Source organism: Capsella rubella, unplaced genomic scaffold, assembly GCF_000375325.1.
Source record: "Capsella rubella cultivar Monte Gargano unplaced genomic scaffold, Caprub1_0 scaffold_4, whole genome shotgun sequence".
Classification (NCBI taxonomy): domain Eukaryota; kingdom Viridiplantae; phylum Streptophyta; class Magnoliopsida; order Brassicales; family Brassicaceae; genus Capsella; species Capsella rubella.
The window spans coordinates 6,802,139-6,819,494 of record NW_006238920.1 but is presented as its reverse complement, the minus strand read 5'-3'; the positions used below and the strand labels follow the sequence as shown (position 1 = coordinate 6,819,494).

General features: G+C 30.4%; 3 protein-coding genes across 3 annotated transcripts; 2 read left to right on the top strand and 1 right to left on the bottom strand.

Annotated features, from left to right (window-relative positions):
* The first annotated feature begins 105 nt into the window (after positions 1-105).
* Positions 106-2,126, top strand: LOC17889029 (exocyst complex component EXO70H1). Its single transcript, XM_006293366.2, has 2 exons — positions 106-1,227; positions 1,342-2,126. The coding sequence occupies exons 1-2, from the start codon at positions 158-160 to the stop codon at positions 2,099-2,101; spliced, it is 1,830 nt and encodes a 609-aa protein (XP_006293428.1). The 5' UTR covers positions 106-157; the 3' UTR covers positions 2,102-2,126.
* Positions 2,127-11,457: 9,331 nt separating this feature from the next.
* LOC17888236 (3-ketoacyl-CoA synthase 12) lies at positions 11,458-13,417 on the top strand. Its single transcript, XM_006294064.2, has one exon. The coding sequence runs from the start codon at positions 11,578-11,580 to the stop codon at positions 13,006-13,008; it is 1,431 nt and encodes a 476-aa protein (XP_006294126.1). The 5' UTR covers positions 11,458-11,577; the 3' UTR covers positions 13,009-13,417.
* A 2,944-nt stretch (positions 13,418-16,361) lies between these two features.
* On the bottom strand, positions 16,362-16,988 carry LOC17889645. The gene is made up of 2 exons (XM_006295873.2): positions 16,710-16,988; positions 16,362-16,640 (listed from the first exon to the last, which is right to left on the bottom strand). The coding sequence occupies exons 1-2, from the start codon at positions 16,967-16,969 to the stop codon at positions 16,598-16,600; spliced, it is 303 nt and encodes a 100-aa protein (XP_006295935.1). The 5' UTR covers positions 16,970-16,988; the 3' UTR covers positions 16,362-16,597.
* Between the last annotated feature and the right edge of the window lie 368 nt (positions 16,989-17,356).

Here is a 17,356-nt window from a genome sequence, read left to right as displayed (position 1 = left end):
AGAGAACCTCCAAAAAACAAAAACAAAAAAAAATCAAACATCACATTCTATCAAATTTACAAAACAAACAAAACTAACAAAACACAAAACACAAAACAACACATAACACAAAACACAAAACACAAAACACAAAACACAAAACAAAAACAAAAACAAAATGATGCTATTATTTAAACCATCTTCAACTCTAGGAAGAAAATTAAAACCACGTCCATACCAAAGCTTCTCTGAGTCTCTTCTAATAGATAGTATCGAAGCAGCTGAAACTCTCACACGCAAATGGATTTCTCCTGACCTATCTAGTTCATCTTCTTGCTCCCTCTCTTCGATTTTCTCAGCCAATAACCGCGCCGAAGGTCGAAGATTCGTAGAAGTTACCAACAGCTTACAATACGCTATACAAGGAGTTGTCTTGGTGAATCCTGAATCACCAAAACTAACTCGTGCGCATAATCTTGTAACCATCGCTATGAAACAGTTGGAGAAAGAGTTTTACCGTATTTTGAAATCGAATCGACGGAATCTTGAGCCCGAATCGGTATCATCCGTTCGATCTTCTCAATCTTTCAACGCTAGGAATAAAGTGTCGAAATACTCCCAAGTTCCTAAATCCGAAGAAGCTGATGTAATGACTGATTTGAAAATGATCGCTGATTGTATGATCTCGTCCGGTTACGAAAACGAATGTGTCAAGATTTACAAGAAAATAAGAGGATCAATCATGGTTGAAGCGTTGAGTAACTTAGGGTTTGAGAATCTTAGTTTTGGCAAGATTCAGAAACTTGATTGGGACAGTATGGAAAAGAACATCAAGAAATGGTTAGAAGCTACGAAAGTTTTAATAACAAATCTTTTCGATGGTGAACGTATTCTTTGCGATCATGTTTTTTCGCCTTCTGTCTCTGTTGCCGAGTCTTGTTTCACGGAGATTACGTTAGATAGCGCTTTAACACTCTTTATATTCCCCGTGAGCGTTGCGAGATGTCGAAAAACCGTAGAGAAGATCTTTCTTACTCTTGATGTTTACCAAACGATTTCGCAGCTTCTTCCTCAAATCGAAGAGATTTTTAGCTATAATTCGACTTCTGCGGTTCGCTTACAAGCCGCTGATTCTCTCAAGAACCTAGGCGAAGCGATTAATTCGATGGTTGCGGAATTCGAAGCTTCGATTACGAAAGAAGCTTCGAAATCGCTAATCCCTGGAGGCGGAGTTCATCAACTCACAAGGTACTATATATCCTAGTTAAAAGAGACCTTACTTTAACATATATATAAATATCTTATAGGTCACGCAATTAGTATAAAGAAAACCCTAAATTTGATTCACTATAATCACAACAGGTATGTAATGAATTTCATAGTCTTCCTTGCGGATTATAACGAATGTCTCGCCGGAGTTCTCACCGAATCGACATTACCTTTACCGGAAGATTACTTCGGGAACAATGATGAAGACAACAACAAAGGAGGCGAAACAGGAACTTCGTCATCTTCTCCCGTGACCACAAGATTCGCGTGGCTAATCCTCGTCTTGCTTTGTAAAATCGATACAAAATCTCGAATGTACAGCGACATGGCTCTCTCGTACCTATTCTTAGCCAACAATCTCCATTACGTGATCTCCAAGGTACGCACGTCGAATCTTAGGGTTGTATTGGGAGACGAATGGGTGACGAATCACGAAGGTAAAGTTACGCAATACCTCGAAAAATACGAGAAAATAGCTTGGGGAGAAGTGATTACGTCACTTTCCGATACCGACGAAGAGATGCTCGAAGAACACGTGGCGAAAGAGCGGCTGACGCGTTTCAACGAGGCGTTTGAAGAGGCGTTTCAGAAACAGAGCGAGTGGGTTGTGCCGGATTCGAAACTAAGGGAGGATTTAAAAGAATCCGTGACGAAGAAGTTAACGACTGTTGCGACGTCGTTTTATGGAAAATATCACGTTGAGAATTGGGAGGATATTGTTAGATATGCCCCTGAAGATTTGGGTAATTACATTTCTGACCTTTTCTTAGGTACGGGACGTTCGTGTATGATCGTTCCTTCGCTTAAACCTTCGGACTCGGGACGTTCACTTAAGTCAGAATCAGGACGTTGAAAACTGTAGTGGTATTTCTGTAAATATGTACTTTTGAGGATCGGTCATTGTTGGTGTGACTGGTGCTTATAATTGGTTTAGCTAGTGAGAGTATATGTATATGACATGGCAAACCAAGGTTTGAATATGATATTATATAAATTTGTGGTTTGAAACATTTGTTTTGTATTTTGTTAACAAAGATTACCTAGAATGAATGAATCATATGAACAAAGATTGCTAAACGAAATCATGGACTGATTTGAAAAGTATTATTGGTTAAAATAGCAAAGAATCTAAAGTAAAGATATTTATCTAATTAAATATATATATATGTAAACTTTTAAAAATATACACAAATTACTTTTATGTGTGTGTACATTTTTATTTATACTTTATAAATACCATTTAAAATTCTTTGAAAAATTTGCCCAATAAATAAAGGGATACTTTTGGATTGAGTCTTGGAGTAGTAGTTACAATCCATAAACTCTTTATAAAAATTTATAACTTTTCCGATTTAATTATAAAGTGTTTTTGGAAATAAATACACAAACTTTTCAATTTTGAAAAATGGTACACTAAAAAGATATTCTTCATCTCTTAACTTTACATCCAAAAAATTTGTACAAATATGGTAAAATATTTAATTTAAAATTTTATGAAAATGATAGATGATGCTTATATAGAAGGAAATGTATAGTCAACATTTAGTTTCAAAGATAATTTTCAAACAATACTAAATAATATGATGCAAACATGTTGGTGGTTTAATCCGGATTTAATTTTGGTATACTTATTTGGTCTGAAAAAATAATTAATGTAAAACCAAAGCAAATCTAATACAGTTTGGTACAATTTTAATTTATCTTTGAATTCAAGAGTGTCATTTTATAACCTAATTTTGTTTTTAAAAAAATATCATTTTGTGTTTTCTATTTTAGCTTACTAATAAGAAAGAGAAAATCATTTATAAGAAAGATTGAAATAACAATCTTTGTGAAATAAAGAGGGTAATAAAATGACTTAGGTGACCAATGTCAATCTCATAAATTAAAGAAGTTTTGGGAGAGCTTTTCGATTCATATAGGATACTTAATTTGTTTCACAAAAGAGTGTAACTTTAACACAATTCACACGTATTAAGAAACCATTTAAATATACAGTTTTCACAAATAGCACAAAAGCAAGTTTGTTTCCAAATTTAGCATACCATCTCTAAAGTTTCAAAAATAACACCATATTTCAAATTTTCAAAATTAAATTCTAAATTATAAATACTAAACCCTATCTCGTAAAAATTATACTCTAAATATAAAAAGTCAACCCAAACTGAAAATAATTTCTAAGAAAAATAATTTAATTGTATCGGTAAATGCTATTGTAGGTTATTTCTCTTGATTTAGTATAGCGCCAAACAAATTATAATAATTTAAATACAAAACCTCTGAATAAAAGGTTAATCTGAAAATTAGTTACAAAAGTTGCATTCCAAATATAAGACGACAATTTCAAAAAATAAAAATCTAAAATGGTCCTCTTTGTAAAATATTAGTATTAAGTATTGTGGCCACTTGCTACAATGGTATTAAATTACTCACCAAATAATTTTAGTGGTAATTCTTTTGTTTAGATAAATCTTGAACCAAATCATTTTGACAATTAGAAAAAGTCTTAAGAACTTTTATTTTTATAGAATAATATATATATATTTTTTTAACACTTTTATAATGTAATATTAAGTGGCGTTGACTTGTATATCAACCATTAAATATATACAACTTAATTCATGTAGTTAAGTTTCTTACAAGTTACAAATATCGAAAGTGAATGAACAACGTACCTGCTACCAGAACAGATTAAGACACACGTAAATTACTAAATTCAAGGCCCGGCTCGTTAATATGATGGACCCTAAATAGTTTTTAATTATGCACACTTGGTTATATTATTACATATGTTCGATTAGTCTATGCCACTATGTCTGTCCGTGACCTACACAATTGATATATACTATCTGTATTATTATTATTATTTCGTCAAATTTTGGTGTCAAAAACTTATTACAACAATGAATTCGTAAAAATTAGGGTTTTTCTATATCAGTTTGGTTTTAAAATGTTTTATTGTATAAATAATCTACTTATTTTTAAGGTCTCATTTTGTTGTGAGTTTAAGATTGATTAAATAGTATATAATTTTACTGCTCTTTTAATAACATTAGATTCGTAGCTATCATGTAATTGTACTGAATGTAAATTTATTAAATTTATCCTAATTAAATTGAAATTAATTGAAAAGAAAATATTATTTCATTTTCCGGATTTAAGTATCTTCTATCATGAATAACGACATTCCTACTGTATTCCCTGGGCCAAATATAATGTCTTGCTTTTTATGTATATATGAATAATTCTACATGTTATATACACATTGTTATGTCTATTCTATTAAACGTGAGCACATGTAGCATGTTCTACCATTATAAGAAGTTTTCGAAACTGATATGTTTAGAAAAAAATACAGATGAGAATCCTCGATTAGGGCTGCATTCATTTATTGATTGATGTATGTATAATCTTGTACCGATTGATATATTTTTACGAAAAAAGAAAAATCAAATTGACTCAGTATCGACTATGAAAGAATTAAATGAAACAAAAATAAACAAGTGAGTAGACTTAGTATAGCTAAGCTCCCCACGTGCATGTATACATGTAAATGTACAAACCATTGCATGTAATGTGTATACGATATTTATACAATACATTCTTTTTCAAGAAAAATGTAATACAATTTTATCAATATGGCCAATTTATTTATTTATTTTCAGTTGATTTGTCGATGTCATAACAAGAAACCCCCACAAGAAAACTATATAATTTATTATATTTTTATGTTTTTATACGTAAGATGAAAATTTATTATATAGACAACTATGGTATTTATATGGCGACGGAACACCACCAAGTTGTATTATTAACTCACGACCCTTTCAAGTTTCAAGTCTCATTCAGATTATCTATAACGAAATAAATAATATAGCACATATATTTTAATATGATGTAACATTAAAAAAAAAAAAAAAAAAACAGAAGCTTAAATCTTCCTATTAATTTTATGGAAAAATCGTCCCTATTTAATTATTGCACTCAATAATTCATTTAGTTGTGTTATTTTATGTATGTAACTACTAAAATTATATATATATATATTAGAATTATCGTTCGATAGACAATTGTAAAACATTTGAAAGATACATGATGTTGATTTTATAAATATCAGAAAATGCGATGAAACTCGAGTCGTCAATTCCTATAAAGTTGCAAATGGACCATTACACACCATTTATTAATTTAAGAATATAATGATAATCTTTAAAAGTTCTAATAAAATGTAATCTTATAATCTATACTATTAATTGGGAAGGACAACTTGAAGCCAAACAGCACCCTATTAAAAAAAAATTTCATGAAAATAAAACCAGTTCCCAAACAGAATTAATGACAGGAAAACAAAAAAACAAAAAAACAACTATCTATATTTATGGAAATCATAATAATCTTTTACCATAAAAAGTGGACAATTAAATTCAAAATTAAATATATATAAACATATCTATTTTGAATATATATAAACATATCTAATATTAATTTAATATTTTTATATAATTTCGAAATTAATAATTTATATAGAATGAAATCTAATAAAACAAAATCATCATATATCTAAAAAACAAATATAACATTTTTTTAGAAAAATAAAAAAGATAAAAAAATATGTTAGCTTATGAAATAATCAACTAATCAAATTCTACATAGTATATATATACATAACTGATCATATCATCAAATTTAAAAAAAATATATAATTTTAAAATATAAATAAGATTTAAATAAATCGATAATTAAATATTTGTTTGTTAAAATCATGCGAATAAACATTCTAGATCACATAAATTTCTTATTTTCACATAAAAAAATATTCATATTCAAAAAGCAATCTAGCAATTATAGCATAAAAGATATCTACAAAATTTATCATTAATTCAATTAGTTAATGATTTTCTATTTGGTCAAGCAGTTAGTTAATGATTATTCTAAACTTCTTTTTCTAATTAATTTCACACAATCTTAACAAAATAAATCTTCATCCATTAACAATTTGCATATCAATACTATTATCAAATATTAAAGAATTGTTTTATCAAATCATAAAACATTTAAATGATTTTAACGACTTATTACCACAAATGATTAAAACTAAATAATAATTGGATATATCACATTTAAATGATTTTAACGACTTATTACCAATTTTTAAATAATAAATGGATTATATTTTTATGATTTAATCTAATTGAAAACAAATAAAATGTCAAATTGGTATGATATAAATGATATAATAAATAAATATCTACAAACATTATCTCACATATACGTACACTTTTAAACTATCTTTGACAAATATAATATATAATTTTTGGATAACCGGTTGAAATAAAAAAAATTGGTAGTTATATTTAATTCTCAAAATCTCAAAATATTGAACAAAATTCAACTTTGGGGCGTATAAATCTCTACTTTTAGACGATTATATGAAATTTTTTACATATATTAAAATTATATTTAGTTACATGTAAATGGTGTTATTTATTTAAAAAAAATATATATAAAATTATAGGAATGCATACGAGACGGGAACATATAATTCGAAAACAAATATTATCTGAATTATTTCTCATAAAAAAAACATGATTAGATATAATTTGAGACACGGTCATAAAGTTAAATTCACTTTCAACTTTCAAATATAAAACTACGAGTACGATACGGGGACATGTAATTCAAATTGCTAAATTTAATTTCCACTTTCCTATTTATTTCAAATATTTAGACATGAAATGACGGGTACAAGAGGATAACGTATACTTCGGATAACAAAACTACAATAAATCCATGTATTAAAAAAATATAGAAATACCTAAATCTTTAGAAAACAAAAAGGCTAAAACATGAATCTTTAAATTGAAGAAAGTAATGAGAAATAAAGATGAAACTGAAAGATCAATAAATTAAAAATCGAACAAGGATTGTGTATGATAGGATTATAGACAGTGCCTTGTGAATGAAAATGGTGGGAGCATGTGACTTAGATTGATAATTAGATTTTTATTAGTTTAATAAAAATAAATATTTAAACAAAGACTACGAGTATCCCGTCTAAATCTTTTACCAAGTTTCGTATAATAAACATTGGCAAATGATTATGTTTTAAAAAGAAACGATTATGGGACATAAATTTTATGACAGATAGAAGACGGGACGGGACGGAGCGGGGTGGGACGGGACGAGTCAAGACAAGACGGAAAGGGATAGGACGGGTTTTCCATTCTAAACTATACATAAAACAATTCAAACTAAAGCCAAACTCAAATCCGATTTAACATATCTAAGCAAACAGTTAAAAATGTTTTGATTAGTTTAAAAAATAAACACGTAATATCATTTATTATTTTCATTTAAATAATTTTGAAATTGTATTATGTAATATAATATCTATATTTTACAATTGTATGTCTATATATAGTTTATCAAATAAACTCATATAACAAAATTTTAGCAAAATAACATATACTTAAAAAATCGTAATTTTGTAAAATTAACCCCGCACGTACGTGCGGGTCCACCACTAGTAACTAATAATACTAATACTAATACTATTTGACTTTGTCAGAAACTGAATAGTGTTTACTGAACAAGTGTGATAAGCGTTGACGAATCACTAGATATTTCAGAGTACTCCTTAAGTAAGAATGTGGATCATATTATATAGTGAGTTTGGTATCAATCTTTGTCACTACTTATTTTACACTTCAGAACGTGTATAATAATACAAGACACTTATGACTATATGTGTGTATTTATTGGGGACAATAACGGCGATTTCTCAAATAATTAATGAACAAACTTGGACGAAGTCGTTTTGCTTGACTATATATAAATCTCAGTCACGAGTCTGATCTCTATATCACGGAACAAGTCAAAGTAAACCTCTCATAGTCTCATACATGCACTGATCAGTACAAAGACTTCTTCTAATTATGAAAAGTTTTGTGTGTTTATATATTTGTGTGTAAATTATGTGATTTCAAGAGCAGCCTAGTTGACTGCATTTATAGATATTTCATCGTTATCCATCAACACAACCAACTTTTTTCAATGCATGATGATCTTAGTATTATCTAAACGATGATAATGTACGTATTAAAAGTCAAATAAGGACACGACTGTTTTCGTTTTGGATAGGAAAGTAGAATAAGTGTTGAATTTTATTGTAATCAATCGATACCAAATATTTTGTCTAAAAGTTAAGATATTTATGGATATATATTAGTAATGTGTCTAACTAATCTCAAAAGCTAGGTAAAAGGAGAAGGATTGCAACATCCTATATATATTATCTAAAGATGTTTATCTCAAGTAACGTAGGACATTGGACTCTAATAACCTTTCTCGAAATATGGGTGGGAAACGGTCCAACACGAAAACTGTCTGAACCCAACATCTTGGAAATACCACAACAAAACATACAATTTATACGGGCTACATAGATGGGAAATCCATTTTGGTGGGAATTTCCTTGTTGGGCTTTAACCGACTCTGATACCATATTAGTAATGTAGCCTAACTAATCCCAAAAGCTAATTCAAGGTAAAAAAATTGCCACATCCTATATATATTGCCCATCTTTATCACAAACAATGTGGGGCATTGGATCTAATAATATCTTAACAAAAACTTAAGCTAAAATTTGATAAAGAATGAATTTTGTATGATGGTTTTAGTAATTCAGTGATAAAGAATTTTAAAAAATTAATAAAGAACTATCAAATCCCTTTTAAGGATTTTTTATTTTGATTTCATGTGTCCTTGTGTTGAGTTTGTCTCCCTTTTGTTGATAATTTTCATCTACCCTAAAGTTTATTGGATTAAATTTCCTTTCAACTAACCGATGATTCTGATCATTCAAAAACTTTTTTTGACAAGATCATTGATTCATGACATGAAGGCTATTCTAATAATTAGAAATATGCATTAACCTTGAATTATATTCGTATATTATTTTTCCCTTATTTATAGAGTTTACCAAATTTTTGCTTAGCCACTTGCATAGTACAAATACGCTCTTTCGTCGTTTTATTTTTGTGAAACGATCAAAGGTAAAAAAAAATAACTAATGATAAAGAGTAAAGACTTAATAAGATCATAGGGATCTTCTAACGAATCTTTTAAGATTCACGGGTATAACTAAGGCACCTTCCTAGGTCACTCTAGCTTATTAAGATTATTCAACTTTTTCATACATTTTTTTAATTTTATTTTGCTATATCGAAAATTTAATAAGCTCATTTATTCCTAGACCAAACTGGAATTTTTCGTTCAAAACTAAGTAGAAGATCAAAATTCCAGTTAAATCACAAACTCTGACAAAACTTCACTCTTGTTAGTTGTTACAGATTCTGCATTTATATCAACTTCCATCAAAGTTTCCATATGTGTAGAATAACTACATTTCGTGTGAGAAATAAACATAATTCTTTGTTCTTCAAATGTAATCCAAAACATACATATTAAGAACATATATATACACAAAAATTTATATAATAATAAATATTCATTTTAGAAAACAATAGATTGCATAATATGTAGCATTTTATCATTATAATCAAGCATGACATGTCCAGTGAAACGTGGATTACAAACTATACTAATGTGATTATTCTTGAGGATTTTGGTAGTATTATACTATTAGTGTGGATATTAATGATGTTTAGTTTGGAAGTAAGCTAATTATGTTTTCATCTCGCTGTCATGTTTTTGTAAAAACATATAAATCTCATGCAACGACAAATCCAAATTTTTTAAGCAAGCCATGTGATGTATATTAAGATGTGTCCCATTTCCATAATTTTATTTACTCTATATGTCTTTCCACATATATTAAATTCGAGTGACTAATCATTGGTTTTGAATTCATTAATGAGCCTTTGTTAATATTGGGTGTATCGTATCAAATAAAACGTGATTTTAATTCCTTCGTTAACTAATTCACCATACTAAATTGTAACACCAAAATTGTACCCCTCAATGAAAAAGTTGTTACGAGGATCTCTTCTCAACATGCATGCAATTTCAAAAAATTATTAGATGTCTAAATCAATATATAAATGATCAAACCTAGTGACAATAAATTAAAATATAAAACATCATATCAAAGTAGATTGGAGGAGTCCCGTATTTAATTGGCCACTGCAATTAACACGGCGGAAAATAGTCTCAAATTAAAAATTCCTAGTTATGGAAAGAAGTATACTGAAATTTCTAATATGCATATATAGAAAGTCATGTTTCCGGAGGCATATATATAAATTCACATGCACACACCTAACTTTGTTGGAGCTAGTGAGAGATGAATTTAATAAAAAAATCAAGTTAGATGACTAGAGAGTGTGATGAGATGGAGAAAGATTAAAAGAAAGAAAGTTAAAAAGTGTTTAAGGCAATAGACAGAGAAGAGAAGGGTAGGGAAGTACGAAGAAGAGACAAACGCACGCATAAGGTGTGATGAGAGCCAAAGTGTTGAGTTGTGTTTTGTAATAATAGATTGATACGTAATTACTTACTTAAACCCCGTTCGGGTTGGTGGAAGTTGAGATGACTTTTAGACAACTTTCACTTCTCTCTTTGTGTGTTTTAGTTGTCTCTTCTTCAAAGCTCAAATATTATTCTTATCCAACTCATTCTTCTACACTCAAAAACTACGAAAATTAAAATCAAGTTACTCTAGCAAATCTTATTTTCGAATATATCGATCGGTATTTCATCTATAATCGACGATTTTCGATAGTTTTAATGTTCCGGATATTCGAAGAATTCATCGGTTCGGGGTATTCCAAGAATTTAACAGATATCTAAAGTTAAACATACGTACAAGAATGAGAGTTTGAGAACATATAGAGAGAGATGAGACTCTATTTCATGAAATACATATGTACTCTAGTTTCAAATTTAAAAGAGAGCTAAATGTTTAGACTTATTGTAATACATATGTACTCTTATGTTTTGAAGACAGAACATGTGAAGTCTTCCTCCGGATCAACGTGTCCCCACTTATATATATCTCCTAAGTCAAAAAGAAAAATACCGTAAAAATTGTTATAAAATTTCTTACTGTCAACGAAACATTATGATAATTCTCTAATAATACTATTAAAATTTTCTATATAAAAAAAAAAACAAAGGTGATGGAGAACCCCACTGGAAAATTCAGAGCTGTCGTTTCCTCATCCATTTGCATATTCATTCTCTTATATAATCCCCTTTACAGTCTCCACTCCATTTTCATGCATCTTACTCACTTCATCATCTCTTCTTCTTAATTCCAAAAACAAAGAAAAATACCAAAAACCAAAAAAAAAAAAAAAAAGAATAGTTATGGATCTTGTTTTTCTCTTGTTCTCTCCTCTCCTCTGTTACCTTTTCTTCAAGATCTGGAAACTCATAGACTCAAAGCAAGATAAAGATTGCTACATCTTAGACTACCAATGTCATAAACCATCTGATGATCGAATGGTGACCACTCATTTCAGTGGAGAAATCATTTATCGAAACCAAAACCTTGGTTTAACCGAGTACAAGTTCCTTCTCAAAGCCATTGTAAGTTCAGGGATAGGAGAACAAACCTATGCTCCAAGACTTGTCTTTGAAGGTCGAGAAGAGCGTCCTTCTTTACAAGATGGGATCTCTGAGATGGAAGAGTTCTACATAGACAGCATCGGAAAAGTCCTTGAGAGAAACCAAATCTCCCCTCAAGACATTGACATCCTCGTAGTCAATGTCTCCATGCTCTCTTCAACACCTTCTTTAGCTTCAAGAATCATAAACCATTACAAGATGAGGGAAGATGTCAAAGTCTTTAACTTGACCGGGATGGGGTGTAGCGCGAGTCTAATCTCCGTAGACATTGTCAAGAACATTTTCAAGAGCTACTCAAACAAGTTAGCTCTTGTTGCTACCTCCGAGTCTTTGAGCCCTAATTGGTATAGCGGAAACAACCGTTCGATGATCTTAGCCAACTGCTTGTTCAGATCCGGTGGTTGTGCTATTCTCTTGACTAACAAACGTAGCTTGAGAAAGAAAGCAATGTTTAAGCTCAAGTGTATGGTACGGACTCACCATGGAGCTAGAGATGAGTCTTACAACTGCTGTATCCAATCCGAAGATGAACAAGGTCGTGTAGGGTTTTACTTAGGAAAGAACCTACCAAAAGCCGCAACTCGTGCTTTCGTAGACAATCTCAAGATTATAACACCCAAGATTCTTCCCGTGACCGAGCTCTTGAGGTTCATGATAAAGCTTCTCATCAAGAAAATCAAGATTCGTCAAAACCCTAGCAAAGGCTCCACGAATCTCCCATCAGGTACTCCATTAAAGGCAGGGATCAACTTCAAGACCGGGATTGAACATTTTTGCATTCACACCGGAGGCAAAGCTGTGATTGATGGGATTGGACATAGCTTGGATTTGAACGAGTATGATATCGAACCGGCGAGGATGACTCTTCACCGGTTCGGTAATACTTCAGCTAGTAGCTTGTGGTATGTGTTGGCTTACATGGAAGCTAAGAAGAGACTCAAGAGAGGAGACAGAGTGTTTATGATAAGCTTTGGAGCTGGTTTCAAGTGTAACAGCTGCGTTTGGGAAGTTGTAAGAGATCTAACGGTTGGGGAATCGAAAGGAAACGTGTGGAATCATTGCATTGATGATTATCCACCAAAATCGATTGTGAATCCTTACATGGAGAAGTTTGGTTGGATTCAAGATGAAGATCCTGATACTTTCAAGGTCCCTAACGCTTTCATGTAAAACGTTTACGCAAACGCAAACGCAAAACACAAAGGTGACACAATTATATTCTCTCCTTTCTTAAAAATTTCTTCTTTGTTTTTCTTAGTTAAAAATTTTACGTTTTCAAGAATGTAAAAGAAAACTTCGATTTAGTTTTGTATTTTTTTTATATGATTTTTTTTTTTGAGTGTTATAATTTGTTAATTACATACTTTGAAATAATTTAGGGGGGCATGCACAATCCAATACGATGCGAATTTTACTAATTTCCCATCCTATTGGTTTATTTGCTGCTGTTATCTTTTTTTTTTCTTGTATGTTTAAATGTTGTTATCATCATTTTTAATATTTTTGTAATATTCATTTTTTTACTTTACTTTGTACTATTGTTTCGCATTTACTCAAAGCCTACTTGTTACGGTACATCTTCATCATGCTTATTATATAGTCCTTTCAAAACAATATTTAAAGATTGTAAAAAAAATTCAAGAACTTCGAAGGACTAAATTATATGTCACTGAATTGTCAAAAGTTGGTAAATAAAGAGTCTGCAGTGGACTTTCGAATTGTAATGTTCAGATTCTGAACATGTCTTAATCGATGTTTCGTAGTTTATCTAAAATCACATTCACATTTACGTCTCAGAACAAATTTTTCTTCTCAACATTTTTTGTTTTCTTGAAAACAAAAAATGGTTAAAACGAAGAGAGAAAAAAGAAATCTGTTTGGTTGGCAAACATTCAATGGGCATTTGATTTCATTACCAGATTCTAGGCCCCCTTTGTCTCCATATAAAATGACAACAATGTCCCTATTAATAACAATATATTTTGTTAAAATTTGGTATTTGATTATGTAAACTTCTTTATCAAAAGAGAAAAATTATGTAAGCTTAATAAAAGTATACTCATGACTAACCCCGCTAGTGGAGCGGATATCGGTATTATTATCGGTGAATTTAATATTTTTATCCGTATCCGAATTTTTTCGACAAAATGTTGACAACCTGTGAATATCCAGAAACATGAAAAAAAAATTATACTGAATTTTGAATATATGTACCTAAATATCATAGATTTGTACTAAAATACCGGACATTCGGTAGTAAAAAATACGAATATCCGTTATCTGTTTTAAAATCTAGCATTATCCATATCAGTATGTATTCATTGTATATGTGATTTTACTATTCGTATCCGTTTAACCGGATATCATTTTTTCAAAGAAAAAATGTGAATACCAATATTCGCGGACAACCTATATTAATCCAGAGCTAATGACAACAAAGACATGTATTACAATAATGTTATAATTAGGTTATTAGGTTGGATTGATTAAGCATAGTTGATACTGTTGTAGAAAAATTGTTACCGTTGTAATGGCATAATAAATAAAAAAAGAAAAAAAGAATAAAACTATTATGAGGTGTTTTATTGGTTATATTAACTATATAGTAAAAAGTATAACGTTTAAGGGTTATTTGAATGGGTATAAATTACAAAGCAAAATCTTGACCAAAAAAAAATATTATTACAAAGCAAAATATAAATATAGTAAAAGTGTAAATGTTTTCTATTTTTGATTTTTTTTGAAAACGGTGTTTTCTATACTTGTATCACTATTTCTAACAATTATATCACTTTTACCATTACTTTTGTCGTTAATAATCTAATATTTTCTGGTTAAATACTAAATTTGGTTACAGGTTCTGCCATTTACTTTATAGACCAAGAATCTCTATTCTCTGTGTCTCATTCAATACAATTCCATTATTTTCTTGCATTCAGAATTAATATATAATCATAATTTGCATTAAAAGTTTAAAACACATTGGTTTGAATGGGTAAAACAAAACACATTTGTGTCCAACGAGAAATGAAAACCCTTATTTGTCGGATTAAAACACGGGAATTAAATTAGAAAGAGTGGTCGAAGACTCGTGTTACACAAATAATAGTTTCACAATATTCGAGTTATGATTTTAGATCGAAATTAAATAAACAATTTGGGGGACGAAAAAAAAAAAAACTAGAAAAGGTAATAAATAAGGACAGGTAAGTGACAGTAGAAAAAAAAAACTTTGTTATTTAATTTAGCCACTCAAAAAACAGATGAAACATTTATGTCTTCACACTCTCATTTCGATTTCACAGTGTGGTGGCACTAATAGGTATCGTTGGATCCTCTTAATATGAACTTGCATTGTCAATAAAAATTGGGATTTGTATCATTCATTGAGTGACCAACACAACAACATGACTCTCTCTTTCTCCTTTCTCCATGCACCTTCCTTTTTAATAGATACATACAAGTTCGAATGTATAACTTTTGTTTTTATATCTTTTATAACTAATGCAACGTTACCATGAGGTTAGTTTAACAATATGATGATGATAATAATACAATGTTTGTGTTCTCTTGATCTAAATAGTATAACAAATTTACAAAACCTGATGATATATACTCCCTCTGTTTCAACATAAGTGATGTTTAAAGTTTTGTCACACTAAATAATAAAACATATAACTTACCCATTTTACATAAAAACATCATTAACTAATATGAATTAAACCAATAAGAAAATATGATGTAAAATATAATTGGTCAAAAAATATTAAATACATTAAATTTTTGCATAGAAAATTGAAAACATCACTTATAATGAAACAAAAAAAAATGGCTAAAACATCACTTATAATGAAACATAGAGGATTGCATGCGAAAAAGATTAAGATTGATACCATGCAATATGCTTAATTCTTGATTGGCATATAAATCCGAGGAATCAACATTTTCTTAGTAAACAATAGCCAATGAAATTTTAAAACGTCGCATTTGCTCCTTAGTTAGTATACATCTCGGATGAGTAAGAAATCACATGTCCACTTACGTAAATGATATACACATTTGTGGAAATGATAACATCATTGTCATACAACCCAATTTGTATCATAAAATGCAGGAAATAAAATTAAATTCTTGGGAAGGAGTACATCAAGGGGTCGTAGGACCTCTTTGCTAGCTTGCAATGCTTGTTGGTGGGATGATATATATATACACGAGTGTAAATAGCTTGCTCAGTGTACATGTCGGCTATATCCAAAGAAATCGAATGTTAAATACTATACTAGAGATCACTTTCAATTATGGTTATGCACTTTGCAACATTGTGAAGAGATGTGCAACATGTGATGATTAACTTTGGTGAGCTCTCCATTGGTGTAAAGACATGTTGCAATTTATTTCTTGGTTATTATTATATTTTGATTAGATATATCATTAATGCTAAATTATGCACTTTGCAACATTGTGAAGAGATGTGCTAGATGTGATGATTAACTTTTGGTGAGCTCTCCATTCGTGTAAAGACATGTTGCAATTTATTTCTTGGTTATTATTATATTTTGATTAGATCATTAAGGCTATAATCATTAGATAATAAAGACCTAAATCATTATATATTGCGTACGTCCTTAAAAGAAAACAAAAAGAGACAAAAGTCTAGAAATGATCACAAATGTAATGTTAAAAGCTAATTTGTAGACCTTGTGTTATTGGACCGGCCACAAGATACAATGGTTTAAGTCCGAAATAGGAAGAAGGAAGACTAACAGAGGCAACCACAACATCTCTGTAGAATCCACTCTAAGCTGCAAGAAGCCAAGAAATTAAAATCTGAAGAACAAAACAGAAGTGAAGAGAGATAAGGGCTTGCTTACACATGGTGGAGACAAGAACATGGTCTATCTCTAGTAAACATCAGGATGGTGTTGTTGTTGTTATGGTCCAAAGAGAAGACAGTGGAAAGATTGTTTTCAAGAACAACACTCTTGTTACTTGAACTTTCAGGAGAAAACGGTCGAGACAGAGAAGACACTGATGAAGAGAACTCGTATTTTTCATAGTCAACTCCATAGCTAACGGGAAGAGAAGACGAAGAAGATGAAGATGAACCAACTCTCTCCTCTTCCTCCTTCATGTTCCCATTGATCTCTCTCTCTCTCTCTCTTTCTCTTTCTCTGCTTTTGTGTTTTGATGAATCTTTTTGTCTCCCGGGAAAATTTTGAAACTTAGGTATTAAACCTAACGTTCATTCAACTAACTGTTACATCACCAACTACCTTATATATATCACTACATGCTTTGATCTACTGAGGTGAGTAACGTCGTTTTATTGACGTGGATGGTATAGGAATAGTCAAACCTATAGATACAAATGGGTTACATAGAACTGGGCCTGTTAAAGCCTGTTAAAGGTTCCTTGGCCAATAATGCTGAATTTTTTGCCATTAGACTGATAGATTAGGTTAATTAAGACTATAGTTTTGCATTACGTGGGTGTGAGTATGTTATTGAGACCTTGGAT

Excerpts from the sequence above, each read along its gene's own strand:
- LOC17889645 (XM_006295873.2), bottom strand. The coding sequence starts at position 16,969 with ATGAAGGAGGAAGAGGAGAGAGTTGGTTCATCTTCATCTTCTTCGTCT. Across the intron at positions 16,641-16,709 it reads TGTTCTTGTCTCCACCATGT|CTTAGAGTGGATTCTACAGA; the intron begins GTAAGCAAGCCC and ends GGCTTCTTGCAG.
- LOC17889029 (XM_006293366.2), top strand. The coding sequence starts at position 158 with ATGATGCTATTATTTAAACCATCTTCAACTCTAGGAAGAAAATTAAAA. Across the intron at positions 1,228-1,341 it reads GGAGTTCATCAACTCACAAG|GTATGTAATGAATTTCATAG; the intron begins GTACTATATATC and ends TAATCACAACAG.
- LOC17888236 (XM_006294064.2), top strand. The coding sequence starts at position 11,578 with ATGGATCTTGTTTTTCTCTTGTTCTCTCCTCTCCTCTGTTACCTTTTC.